This window comes from Lycorma delicatula, chromosome 2, assembly GCF_047948215.1.
Source record: "Lycorma delicatula isolate Av1 chromosome 2, ASM4794821v1, whole genome shotgun sequence".
NCBI lineage: Eukaryota > Metazoa > Arthropoda > Insecta > Hemiptera > Fulgoridae > Lycorma > Lycorma delicatula.
In genome coordinates, this window is record NC_134456.1 from 109,687,730 (window position 1) to 109,703,096 (window position 15,367).

Genomic DNA, 15,367 nt, shown 5'->3' on the forward strand with positions numbered 1-15,367 from the left:
ATTATAAAATTACTAAATAAATTACATAATACAGGATTATATATGAAGCTAAAAACAAAAATTTAGAAATTAGAAATTGCACAAGCATATAATTATATTATAAGTGAGGCCGCCCCATACTCTTCCATATAGAAGCAACCACATAAATTGGTTCTTTATAATAAAAAGATGTACATTGATTATAACAAGATTCACTGAGTATCCTCCTAGATAGTGGGCAAGTCATTGAGTGCACTGGATGCCCATAAGAACTATAGTTCACAATCATACATATTTAGGTAAATATGTGAATCTTGTTCATTACTGCTACTTATAAAATATGTTATTTACATTGACATAATATTTTAGACAATAACAAGTTTTTAATTTTTAATTCTAACTGATAACCATCTTAAATTATATTTTAAAATCATAGTATCTTTGTGCTCCCATTGCTACTCTACTGCAATGATATCCAGTAATGAAATAAAAATGAATTAATGGTGATTTGTACTACCTTAATGAGTAAAGGATAATCTAGTATTTAAATCATAGTAAAATCATGATGAAAAACTACTATAGTGTCCACCTTGTATTTATGATAAATAATTTTAGGTCAATCTGTCTAGTTAATGAAAATCTAAAACTAAAAAGTTTCCTGTGATATGAGGTTAAGGACCTACAGGATAAAAAACTTAGCCTGCTGGGCTGGTCTAGTGGTTAACTCCTCATCGCAAATCAGTTGATTTCAAAGTCAAGAGTTCTAAGGTTCAAATCTCAGTAAGGCAGTTACTTTTATACGGATTATACTAGATTGTGGATATCAGTGTTCTTTGGTGGTTGGGTTTCAATTAACCACTCATCTCGGGAACGGTCAACCTGGGACTGTACAAGACTACACTTCATTTACATTCATACATATCATTCTCTGAAGTAATACCTTACGGTGGTTCCAGAGGCTAAATAGAAAAAGAAAGAAAGGATAGAAGCTTACTACTAAATATATAAGCAATAAAGATTACTAAAACATCTTGAGTAAAATAATGAATATTGTAATACTCATATATTGGACACTAGAAATGTTTTAGCAGTCCAACAAAATGGATCATCACAGGTGGTTACAAGTTAGCGAGTGTTTATATAGGCACCAAATTGCACTGTAGCCATTCTAGTCTTTGTGTTGTTTACTTTTTAGCTGTGTTAGTGAAGAGTTAGTGATGTGGTCAAAAACTAAATACTGGGAAATTTTGCATGAGGGTTAAGTGTTGATCAGTGTTTAGAGGAAATGACTCTTGCACTTGGAGAGGATTATCCTCATTGTACAATAATATTTAGTAGTATTGAGAGTTTGAAAGAGGAAATTTTAGCCTTGAGGACACTCCAAGGTCAGGTCGATTGTCTTTGACTGTGACTGGGGGAAACATTGCTACAGTATGAAAAATACTTGAGAGAGATATTCGTGTGACCCACCCCCAAACAGAGATATCCTTGGTTATTAATGTGTCAGTAGTTCATGCTATTTTGCAAGATCACCTTCAAAATAGAAAGATTTTATACCCTTTGGGTGCTGCAAAACTTGACCAATAATCAGATCAGTGTTACATGGTGTCGTGAAATGCTGAAAAAGTTTGAAAATGTGAAATCTCCCTTTATGAACAGTATTATGACAGGTGATGAAAATTGGCTGTACTGTTATGACGTCCTGAACAAAGTGTTCAGAGATGAGGAGATCCCTGTCACTGTTTGAAAATCCAGATCAGTGAAGAAGTGAATGGTAGCCATAACTTTTAGTGTGAGAGGTGTTTTAGAGTGAGTTGTGTAGGAAACTCAGAACACAGAGAAGTGATATATTGAGAAATGGCTGCCTAAAGTTGTCGAAGCTCTCAAGCGCTCCTCTAAAACTCAAGGATGGTTTGAAACTCATGGACATGGTTTTTTTCACCAGAATGATCAGCGCACTGAAATAAAACTAATAGAACATCCTCCCCACAGTCCTGAACTTGCTGCATGTGATTTTGCACTGTTGACCCAAGTAAAGAAGAACTTAAGATGATGTCTTAAAATGTTGAGAAATACAAAAAACTGAATATTGTGAATTCTAATCTATTACGATATCTACCTAATAATATTTTATACAATAATAATTTAGAAAGTAAACAAATAAATTGACTTCAAGAAAAATACATTAAAAAATAATGCTTTTACAATACTACATTTTGATTTTTTGAATGAAATCTAGATAAAATTAAGAAATAAATTAACATCAATGAAAATATTACTTTATACTTCAAGAGCATTTTTTAAACCTGTTCATTTTTTCTTTTATTTATTTCATATAAATTATTGGATAGATCTACAGAAAATACAGTTCATATGAATACAGCAGTTAACAAGAAATGGAAAAGGTGAAAACCCTGTATCTTGATAAAAGTAAGAAATGGAATGAAGAAATGATGTTAAATATCTACTACTAAGTGTAAGCTAAGGATGTCTGGGTGTAGGAATGCATGCTATTTTTTTAAATACTTCTCGACATTTTATTTCAAAATACTTTGGCTAATAAAATGACCAGAGTGTATATAATCTTGTTCAAACCATCCAGCACTAAGTAATAATAACAAGCAAACACAAAATCTTAAATGATATCCATTATTAAGTAATTTTTCATTCAAAAAATCTTCCACTTAAATATCTGGAAGATATTTAAGTTAAGGAACAATAAGTTCTTAAATATCTTCCAGATATTTAAGAACTTATTGTTATATCAGTAAATTTCTTTCTGGTATTTTTCTTTATGATTAAAAACACCTTTCAAAAATGGGATATTTTATATCCATGAAGACGCTGTCTCAATAGATCTTCTTTGGCTCGATCTCAGAATAATGGTGATTTTATAGCCAGCATTACATCTTGAGGTAAATTACTGCTGCAGAACAAGTGCTTTTTCTAAATTTACACCAGGATTCTGGACTACCAGGGCATAGACCATGTAATCCTTTATGCAAGTATATAGCCCGTACATTTTTTCATTGCTTCTGAATTTCCAGCACCTCATCTTATGGCTAAACTATAATACAACTGCAATTTATCTATCTCTACTTCTTTTCTATAGCTTTACACTTTTCAAATTCTTTTTCAAAGGTCTTAACTTATTCCCTTCTGAATGTGACTGACACACTAACTTTTCAATCACATCACCATAAGGTTTACTTCAGTAACTTATAAAAACCCTCTGTTGTCACCATCCACAAGTATTTCAAATATGTGACATTATGATTAATGGAGTTCTGAAACAACTGCTGAGAGCAGCAGCCACTTCCATTGCACCGATTGATCCATGAAAATTTTTGGTGCTGGTGTCTCTGGAGTGATTTATTGCCATCAAACATATCTGGTAGTATTTACTCATTATTGATACATCTAAAACTTTTCCTATGTTACTCTAGTTACACTAACAATCTGTTCTTCGAGTTACAGCCTCGTTTTTGCTATGACCTATCAGTAGTAACAGCAGTATCACAGTTAACATTTTCTTTTACAACTTCTTCCACTGCTATACTCATACTATTTTCAGCTCACACTTCTACTGCCTCAGCAATTATTTTGATATATTTCTTCAACTTTGATGGGGGAGAAGGGAAATCCATACATGTACACATTTTACTTGTAGTCATGTTCTTTCCCTATTGTTCTCATGGCATTGAATTTTAATTAATATTAAGTTGATTTACAAACTATTCAATGTGCCATATCTCTTGGTTTGCTATATGATATGCATTAATCTGATATCTAGATGGATTACCTAAAAATCACAAAAAAATATTTTTGCTCAAGCTGTATGTCCAAATTCTCCTCTAGGCAAGTTCTTAGAGGCATATTTTAATTTTTTTCAGTCTGTTATTTCTTTGGATATTCAACTTGGAAATTTTATAAAAAAAAGAGAAAATAAATAAATTATACATCACAACATTGAAATAATAACTGTAACAGGTTTAAAAGATAAAGCAAATAGAAAAGAATTTATCCTCACTTCCCATCCGTAATAATTATTTATTTGTAATTGATGTATGTGAATATAAATATTTATATAGGATATGACTATACTCATTTTAGTAATTAAAAAATTTTGAAATAAAACTAGCTTCTGGAAGCTTTAAAAAAAGAATTTGACATATTTAGTAGAATCTGCTGAATTTTACTTGATGATATAGGTTCTTAATACTAAAATAATGTAAATACAAGTTATACAATAACAATGATAATAAAATAAAGAAAAAATAACTTACACATAACCATACCTCTGTTAATAGTTTGCAAGGATTTCACTGAAGTAAATGAATTTCAGTCGATATTTTTACTTTATGATTATTGTTATTATCAATCATTATATTGTTACAAATTATACTGATTTTTTTTTAATTTGTACTGGTATAAAGATTTATTTATTTTTAATTGAATCCAAATTCAAAAAAACTTAAAAAAGTAACGTAAACAATACAAATATGTTAATATAGAAAACACTGAATATGTTTCAGGCCAGGAGGCAGAATATATACATGTTGGCTGGGAGATACAGTAGCTGAACTTGGGGCCCAATGGATACCAGGTAGTGGGATATCAAATTCTATTACAACGCTGGCAAGTCAAGAAGGTTTAATGCATTCGAAATCTACACTCAATTATAATTTTAAAAGTGGAATTTATATTACAAGTGAGGGAAGGCAATTAAGTAAAAATTTAAGTGCACAAGCTTATTTAACTTTTAGGCTGATAGAAGAACAAGCTTATGCATTATATAGTATGAATGCTGGTAGAGGATCAGTGATGGACTTTTTCTCAGTTAGAATCAATCAGGAACTGAATAATTTTCCAAGAAATCAACAAGAAGATGCTGCACGTATAATGTTTGGTTTGACAAACAAAATCAATAATAGATGGGGTGCTGATCTTTCTGATTTGTGTGTGGAAATGTTTGGTAGTTTCAAAAAAGTGAGTGGTGAAACAGTTGGATTATCTTCAGGTTTCAGTGCTGTATTGGCACCTTTATTACATAATATACCGAGTAATAGCATTGATTATTGCAAAACTGTTAAAAAAGTTCAATGGGGTGATAATGTATGTGAATCAAAAGCAAGAGCGGTTGTTTCAACAAATGACGATATAAAATATTTTGCTGATTTTGTAGTAATCACCACTTCTCTAGGTGTTTTAAAAAAACAAGCAAACATGCTGTTTAGTCCACTCTTACCAATTGAAAAATTACAAGCCATTCAAAAACTTGGCTTCGGAAATGTAACAAAAATATTTATGGAATATAAAAATCCATTTTGGATCCCAAAACAGGGACCAATAAAATTTGCACGGTCAAAGGAAGAATTAAAGAGAAGAGACAGCTGGATGAAAGGACTGAACTGTTTAGAAGAACTACCAGGAAGCAAACATATACTATTGGGGATTGTTGCAGGATCTTATGCTGATGAAGTTGAAGAAACTCCAGATACGACAATAGCAGAGAGTTTAACGTATATGTTAAGAAAAGTCTGTAAAGATGATACACTCCCATATCCATCTAGTATTCTAAAATCTAAATGGAGGAGCAGTCCTCATTTTGTGGGTACAAATTGTTACTTTCGTGTAGGATCAACTATTGGACATATGAAAGACCTTATGTCTCCAGTTCCTGATAAAAATCAAGGAAAAAATAAAAGTGATTCTACACCAGTGATATTTTTTGCTGGAGAAGCTACAAGTCCACAATTCTTTTCTACAGTTCACGGAGCAAGATTAAGTGGACTCAAAGCAGCACAAGACATAATTGATCTAACAGTGAAATTTGGTGGACCTCCTCCAAAACCAAATTAACAGAGAGTATACTGTTTCTACAACCTTCATTTATTCAAGACAAAGTAAGCTTTGTTTTTGTGTGACATTCTAATGTTTACGTTATTTGGATAAGTATTAAAAACTGATCTCTAAAATTTCATAATGCTATTTTACCATGAGTTAAAAATAACATTTTGTAGAGAATTTTATAATTGAAGGAGATTTAAAGATTGAGATTTTATTTTTTAGTAGGTAAAATTATATATAAATTAAAGTTACCTTATGTACCACTTCATTTCAAAGATATTCCATTTTCAAGAAATTATTTTTGGCCTGTTTCATACTTCCACAGTTAAAACTACATCTTTTGTGTTTGTAAAATGTGTTTACACATTTTAGTAATTATTTAACTCATTTTCTCATTAATCATTATTAGTTCCCTTAACTATGTAATCTAAACAACAGGCAGTATTATTTTTTCCAGATGTGTCTCTGTAAATCATTGTTTGACAATTTATGTAAAATAAATACTTTTGGAATGAAAATTTAATTTTTAATTTTCATGGCCCCCAGTCAGTCAAGGCCATTGGTGTTCAACCTGATTGGTGTGAAGCAGAAATAAATTTGTGGAAAATTTAAAAATTCCAAAGTTAAGAAATAAATCAAAGACCAGAATAAACAACTAAAGTGGTCCAATGAACCCATGAACTATAAAAGCAAAAAAAAAAGAAAAGTTATGTTGGCTATCACTTATTTAATACTCAGTATTTTTTTAATCTTCTTAAAGTAATTGTTTTTAATTACATTATTATCTAATATATATCTTATATATAAAGCAAGTCTGTTTGTTCTGGCATCATGCAAGAATCAACTGACTGATTGCTTTCAAATTTGCAGGATACAGACATGTTATCCGAGGGAAGGTTTTAAGCCATAGACCGATGCGCTATCCCTTGGGACTGAATAATTGAACTTTGATTATGTACGAACACCCACTCCATTAATTATTTCTTCAGTTAGGGGTCTTGTTTTTACCATTTTAAAAATGTGTGATAAGTATTATAGAGGAGATGGATTGAACTGAGTAACAGATTAAAGAACTTACAACACACTAGAAATACATGAAGAACTAACTTATTTTTTATGTTTAGATGTGATCATTGTTTAAAAAACTTTGAATAAATATATTTTTGAATTACTTTGCTGTGAAAAAAATTGACAATTTTTCTTTCATTACTTTCACTGATTTTTAAATTTTTAAATTCTAGTATGATGAAAGACTGAAGGAGGATCCAGATAAGTATTTTCTAGATAAGTATTCACAAGAATTATGAGAGGTAATAAATTCTTGCTAGTTTTATTTAGTGTTATGATTTTCTATTGCTGGTAAAAGAAAGTTGTTTTTATATTTTTTTCTTTAGAATGAGTGAAGATGCTTGACGAGACGTACTAGTATGCATTATGCTTGCCTATGCTTAACTATGGTGTTTTCTACTTTTAATCCTGGTGTTAAAAAGAGATTTCCAACTTTACATCATTTTGGAAAGCAGGTTTGTCATACAATTTATAAATATTATCTTGTTTTTATTTATGAATTGTGTGGTTTTTTAATATAATACTAAAGGTAGGAATTACTATTTCTGTTAAATTATACGATAAAAACTTTACCTTAATTGAAATTTATAAGTTAAGTTTTTAAATAAGGATTGCCTTGCTCTCCTGAGATTTGATGACTTAACAGTTTTGCACTACATGACAGGAATCTTAAGATTTCCCCTGAGATTATATTGTCTTTCTTTTTACCATCCATTCTTTTTTGTTTTTTATAATTCCTTCATCCCTCATTTTTGGTTCTTGTAGTGCAGATGGGAATCTGCTAGTTTTCATGCTACAGATGTTAGGACCTGTAGAGCCAATGTCCTTGGTGTAGTTCAGTGGGAGCTGTCAGTAAGTCCTTATTTCCTCCTTAATTGCTCCACAGTACATCATTGGGCTGCAACCATTGGCCATTATTGTTTTGGCTGATGTACTTGTAGGGGAAAACCAGGTCTCCTATGTCTCTTAAAAGTACAACACATTTACTATTAGTCTATAAGTACTGTTTCTGTTTATTGGCTTAGCATTTGATTACTTAAAAGTACCTTACTATTGCATAACATTCAGTTGAAAATTCTCTGCTCTTAGTATATTATTAGCACCAAATTTTGATTCAGTTGTGATCAGTTATTGAATAAATTTTTATTAGTCACAGAAAAATCAACAAATAGGCAGTGGTCTGATAATAATTCAGTTTACTTTCAGAGTAGTAATAAAAAATTATATTAAACTGTATTTTAGTGTAAATGAAATTGATCTATATATATCCATAATAAATTTAAAAAATATTTATTCATATTGAAACAAATTAATATTACATTACTACAATATAAAAATCTGATGTGGACACCACATGACTTCCTTGCACACCTATTAAATTACATATACACATTTTTGTAAATGAAAAGTACGTAAAATTTTATTTCATTAATAACTTCTGAAATTTTTTCATACTTTTTTATTGTTATTATTGAATATTATTTATTGTAAACATTTTTACAATCAGAGGTTAGTAATTATTAATAAATCAATACATTTAAATTATAAAAAAATTTAAAAAAAGGAAAATGAAGTCGGATTCGAATCGATGTGCTTTCCCCCTTGTAGGATTCAAATATTTCATTAATTAAAATTTTATTTGGTTATATATTGTTGAAAAGCTCTCAAAAAGGGCTTGTAACTGCAGTTAAGAAAACGTCCAAAGTCCATATGTTTTGGATTTTGGGCTTTTTGGACACTTTTGGTCCAGTCTAGTGAAATAAAAAGGGGAGGTGCACAACTAGATGTTACAATAGTCCTAAATCCAACATTTCAATATCCTATGGCTAATCATTTTTGAGTTATGCGAGATACATACGCACATATGTACGTACAGATGTCACGCCGAAATTAGTGGAAAATGGATGGTAAAATTATATTTCCGTTGAAATCTGAAAACTGAAATTTTTCACGATTACAGTACTTCCTTGTACAAATAAAAATGAGTAATAGAATTGTAATTTGTAGTAGTTTATGTTACGCTTCTCTTACTTTATCAACTTCCTGGGTGATGGATTGATATAATCAATCCATCCACCCATCCATGGTACAGATTGGAAGTCTTTGTATTAAAGTGTAGAAGAGTTGAAATTAGAATTATGAAGCATGGATATAGATCTAAAATCATACTTGAACTAACAAGCAGCTACAAAAACCTTGAGAAGCATCAGGATTATATTTAAAAAGGTCTTTAATTACTCTATTTGTTTTACTACTCAACAGTGATGCAAAATATGAGTATTCTGAATACGAGGGCTGTTTATTTTCAATCTCCGATCGTGCATCTAAGTAAACAAGAGATAGCCGGGAGCCAGGTTCGTGTGATGTGCGATTGCACCACCCCCCATCAAAACCTTTGCCAATGTCGGCTCCATTGCATCAGTCTGAACCGAGTTACGGGCAATTGAACGTGGTCGCTACGCTCGATGTTCCCGCCAAGTGTGAGTTGCGAAGTGTGATAAATTTTCTGCAAGCAGAAGGATGTAGCGCTGCTGAAATTCATTGCAGAATGAGCCTAGTGTAAGGTAAAAACTTTATGAGTGATGGTAGTTAGTTCATGGGAATGATGTAGAAAATTTAAAGAAGGGCGAACGGACGTCCATGACGACGGTGGGCTAGAACGCAAGTCTGTCGCTACTGTACGCCTGGTTGGGCAAGTTGATGTGATTTTGTTCATGACAAATGAAGGTCTACGATAAGTGCAGAAATCCCAAGAAAAAAAGATCTTCAAAGGGTCCCAAAAATGTTGAGTAACGATCACAAAGAGCAACAAATGGCATCAGCCTTAATGTTCTCACGCGTTAACAATAATGAGAGGGAAGAGTTTTTAAAGTCTCTCGTTACTGGTGATAAAAGTTAGATACAGTATGACAGTCCAGAAACCAAATAACAGTCTAAGCAGTGGATGCATACTTCTCCAAACAAGCCAAAAAGTTCAAACAGACACTGAACAACAAAAAAGCAATGGCTACAGTTTTTTTGGGGCAATAAAGGTGTCTTGTTGGTAAACTTTATGGAGGAGAGGGCAACAGTAACAATGTTTATTGTAAATCTTTATGTTCCTTTGCAGAGCAATCCAGAACAATCAGAGACACGTTCTCATCTGGTATGGTTTTGATCCACGACAATGCATGGTCACATTGTGCCAACGTGGCACAAGACCTTCTCAAACGATTCAAGCAAGAAGTTTTCAACCATCCACCGTTTAGTCCAGACCTAGCACCTAGGGATTTTTACCTCTTTTGAGAACTGAAGGTATGGTTGGGCGGACAACACTTCACCACCAACGAAAAACTTCAGGAGGCTGTCAAGACGTACCTTACCTCACTAGTGGCAAATTTCTTTGAAGAGAGCATCAGAAAGCTGATGTCATGATACGAAAATTGCCTCAATCATTTTGACAATTATGTAGAAAAACAAGTTTGATACTATTCAACTTTTAGTAATAAAATTTTATGTCAATGTGTATTTTTTTATAGCCCATCGGAGGTTGAAAAAAAAAACAGCCCTTATTTTTATATATAAAACATTCTACAAAGAAAATACCCACACTGGAAAATAAATTATTTAAATACATTCTGACCAAAATTTGTCTCATATTTGCAGCCAAATTTTAGTTTTATACATTGCCTAGATTACCTTATATTTTGTTTAACTGGCTAGCGCTAGATTTCAATAAATATAAACAAGTCTTAAGATAAATAAATGGGTAGTAAGATCATTGTTTACTGTCCATGAATGTGAGCTGTGTAGACTGATATTTAGAAAATGAAATATGTTAACTTATCCCTATGTTTACATTTATTAATGTGTCTATGTTTGTCACATTCATAAAAGAATAGCCAAAAAACTAAAAGAATAGTCACCTATTGATAAAAAATTACAATATTTAACTCTATTAATAAACTCTAGACAAGAGAACTGTGTTTTCGTATAACTTGGTTCAATACTTCGACTTATGAGAAAGGGCCTTTTTAACTAATTTCAAAAAGCAGGTTATGTATTCGACCCATATATATATATATATATTTTTTTGTTTGGGTGTACTTTCTTCCTATTAATCAGATTGAAGAATTTTTTTTTGCAATTGGCACAGCTGCTTTTTGTGGTGATACTATGATGTTGAAAGACTTTTTTAAGACACAAAACATTGGTCTGAAAATTCAGAAAAAAGTTTTTTGCCACCTGGCAATATGGTTACAATCCTCCTTTTTTCGCAAAGCATTTCCAGTTGACAGTTGTAACTTCACCAAAACGCAAGTTATTTAATAAATCAATGAACGCTATATAATTTCTTTGCCTCTTGTTTACTGTTAGCTCACAAAATGAAAATTGATGCCACAAATTTATTTCTGCTTCACACCAAGCAGGTTGAACGAAACACCAATGGCCTTTGACTGGAAGTGGCGTGCTACATTATATCACCAAAAAGAAGCACATTGTCTGCCAAATAACTTATCGTTTAAATCAGATACAGAAAATTATGAAATAATTATTCTAAAAAAAAATGGAACCAACATCAAAATGAGCTAAAAAGTAAAAAATAATTTTGGCCAAATACTTAATTTTAATTCCTTAGATACTTTTTTGAATCATCACCAAAATACATGATCAAATTTATCTGGTATTGAATGGAGCTATGAATGGCATATATAAAAAGATGTAATAATCACAAATGTAAAAGCAATCAAAGCACATAAATATGAATTGCGCTGATGTAATATTGGTATAGGTTTGTATGTAGTGTACGTATATAATATTATAGAACAAATTTATATATCTAGAAATTTTGTAGAAGTAGGCCCCGATTCAAAAAAGTATCTAAGGAATTATTTGAAAGAAATTATTTCTTACTTTTTAGTGCATTTTGATGTTGGTTCCATTATTTTAAATAGTTATAATGAGCTTTAGTTGCCATTTTTAATAATTGCCAAACCTTTTAAAAAATCTTCCACCAATTTATTTAAAATACAATTAAAAATTTTTTTTTTACAAATCAATATTACTTTGTCAACAAATTTTTAAATAATACCAATTAAAAGGTTTTTAATTTACTGAATTTTCTGCATTGCATTCAACTTGTACATAAAATATGTGCTGAAATAATTTTTAATAATGACTTTTGAAATGTGAATTAATTTGTAATTATTTTTTATATTTAATATCTTCATATACTTACCTTGAATTTATTTCAGGTATTTATATTTTAAATAATTAACATCATCATATCTATTTTTTGCCTTATAATTCATTATATACATTTCTGATGATGTGTCTATATAATGTATAATTATGTACTGACCAGAATTACTAATTCATTTATTTTGTCAGTGCAATGTAAATCAGGAAATGAATATAGATCAAAATTTCTATTAAATGGATATATTGTGGTGTAATAAATTTAAAGAAGTCATATAGATAAAACAAGTCGAATCACCTGGATGGCTAAAAGCTAGCAAAAATGTTTTTGTTGAGAATTGAATACGAGAATTGAGCATGTATCCTACTGCTACATACACAAAAAAAAACTTGACGGTTGTCAGAATGTTTGTGTGAATAGGCTTAATGTGATTGAGAAAGATGAACATCACTTGACTGTTTCTTTTAATGAAACAAACATTTCATTTAATTGGTTAAGTAAATTGGCAGAACTGAAAAATTTGGGCATCTGAACACCCAGGTGCCTCATACGTATCAAAGTTTTATATGTACATGATAATGCAAAAGTTATGTCCAGTGCAGATAAAATTATCAATATGGTACTGAACTGTTTTTTTTTTTAGGAGAACGTTTTTGTAAATGTTATACATTAAAAAAAAATAAATTATCAAAATGTTGTTGTTGTATGCTCAAGTAATTTATTCACACTAAGTGACCAAATTGAGTACAAAAATTATTTCCAGGTATATTTCACCAGATACCTCCACATTTAAGTTTAAACATTAAAGAGTTGTTGAATGAAAAATTTACTAAGAGATGGCTTTCTAGTTGTAGAGATGTTGCCTGACCTCCTAGAAGTTCAGATTAAATATTCACAAGTTTTTCAAGTAAGAATAAATTAAAATATTATGTTCTCAAAAAATTTAGATGAATATCAGCAAAATTATACAACTAAATTTGTTGCAAGACTGACCCAGCATGTTATTGACCACAAGCGGGTGAAATTAAATCATGGTTGATGTCTCTTGACTGAACATGATACTTCGAATGAACTATGATAACTAAATATGACAACATACTATGATAACTAAATAAAACTAACATTTTATTTTATTTATTTATTATATCTTTGTCAATAAATAAAAGTCTTAGTAAAATTATTAATGCTATATATAATTTATGATCACCAATTATATATAAACACATCACACATGCATACACACCACACACACACACACACACCTGGCCTGCATATGCTCGCCCACATGCAAATGTATGTATGTATATTACAGAGTAATTCATGTAGTGTTATCTGGGCTTTCTGAGCTCATTCTACTAGTGAAAGTAATGAAAAAAATTCATAGGAATCAGTGTGAAATCTTTTGCTAGCCATAACTTGCTAACAGAGTGGTTCTGGACCCTATTTACATGAACGCTTTTCATTACTTTTGCTAGCAGAATAATCTCAGAAAGTGCTGGCAACATTATGTGAATCACTCTATATAGCAAATACAATAGCATCGCTAATTATTAATGATTACCTCAACTACTTGAAAATATTGCAGTGCCCTAAATAAAATTAAAAAAAAACTTAGGGGTTTTACAAAAATGATTTCATATGCTATTGAAAATAAACTAGTTGCTCCAACAGTTTGTTCAGTTGCTACTAGCAATCGATAATCTTGTTCCACATCTGTATGATTTTCCACTTAAGTAGTAACCTCTGATTATTCTTACTTAAATTGTGTGAAGTGAATGTTATGAAAATTTTTTTTGCAAACCTAAGGAAACTGTGATCCCAAGATCTATCAACAATTATTGTACCTTGCTTTTGTTAATATTATGAGCATTGAAAGAGATTAGTGTCAGAAATTTAGAGCAGATAAAAAGAGCTAAAAAACCAAACAAATTATGGCTGTTAACCAAAAAATGATGGCTACAGCATTTTTGGATTGTGGAAGAATTTTGCTACAGAATTCATCAATCAATTACAGAATGGAACCAATCACAATAAAATCAGAAGTTATAAAATGGTTGAGGAAAGAACATACAAATGGCACAGGATTCTGTCAGTGTTTATTCATGACCCTATACTGCAGGTTACCCTAAGGCTTTATTTGAGAAGTTACAACTCAAAATCTTTTACTAATCTATCAAAATACTCTATAGCCTGAACTTTGTGCTGAGTGTCTACCATCTCCTTGTCAAGAAAAAGACAGGACTAGATAGAACTCATAGGTAGAATAAGTAACAGGCTGAGTTAAGAAGGTATTATAATAGTAAAGTTCTTAAAGGGTCTGCAAAAAGATGATATGAAATAATGAAGGAACTCAAAAACATAGCTAATGAGGAAAATTAAACTTTGCAGCTGAATAAAACACAATAAAAAATAAATTTTCTTCACCTCATCCTCCAAAAACCAACCAACTAAAAGACACTTTTAAAGTATATAAAAACCAACATTATAGGTTACCTTTCACAAATACTAGAACATTGCATCTAGTGCACACAGATATAATGCTCTCCTACATAAAATAAATAAAAATATAAACAACATAAAAAAAGAAAATACATTTCTCACTAACATAAATAACCTGTCTCAAAGGAAATTAAAAAACAATTTGTGTGCATGATGATGACCTTCCAAACAATAAATAAAATGAATTGCAACATACAGAACATAACTACCAAAACAAACCCTTTCTTTTTCCTGTTTAGCCTTTGGAAATTACCATTAAGGTATTACTTCAGAGGATGATATGTATGAGTGTAAATGAAGTGTAATCTTGTACAGTCTTAGTTCGATCATTTCTGAGATGTGTGGTTAATTGAAACCCAACCACCAAAGAATACCAGTATCCATGACCTAGTACCACCAAACAAACCCAACTCTCCTGAAATACATCAACTGTACTGATCAGACCATACGATTTTCTACACTGGTCATACAGTGTGCAGCTAAAATGAAAGATTCAATGAGGCCTTAAAATTCTTACACAGCAACATGGTCAAGATTTTCCAATCATCTCATCTCATAAATGCAAATCACAAATTAACTTTGGTGCTCTACATATGCACAAATTAACCAAATTTGATATTTTCTGATTAAACGCAGGCCATCCAACACAGTGCGCTGCGACTGTTAGGTTTAGGTTCGTTTGCTATCTATGTTGAAGAAAATAATTCTCTTAATAGATTGGCGATTATCACAGTCAAGGTCAGTGCTGCGCGCGGTAATAATGGGTTTATGATCGGTCTGTCACTGTCGCTG

At 31.1% G+C, this 15,367-nt stretch overlaps 1 protein-coding gene across 1 annotated transcript in view; it reads left to right on the forward strand.

Annotated features, from left to right (window-relative positions):
• Positions 1-7,335, forward strand: part of LOC142319102 (peroxisomal N(1)-acetyl-spermine/spermidine oxidase-like) — a 30,978-nt gene extending 23,643 nt beyond the window's left edge. Inside the window, exons 5-6 of the mRNA XM_075356011.1 lie at positions 4,515-5,885; positions 7,224-7,335. Coding sequence (XP_075212126.1) covers positions 4,515-5,841 — 1,327 coding nt within the window. The 3' untranslated portion in view covers positions 5,842-5,885; positions 7,224-7,335. The remainder of the gene's footprint in view (positions 1-4,514; positions 5,886-7,223) is intronic.
• The last annotated feature ends 8,032 nt before the right edge of the window (positions 7,336-15,367 follow it).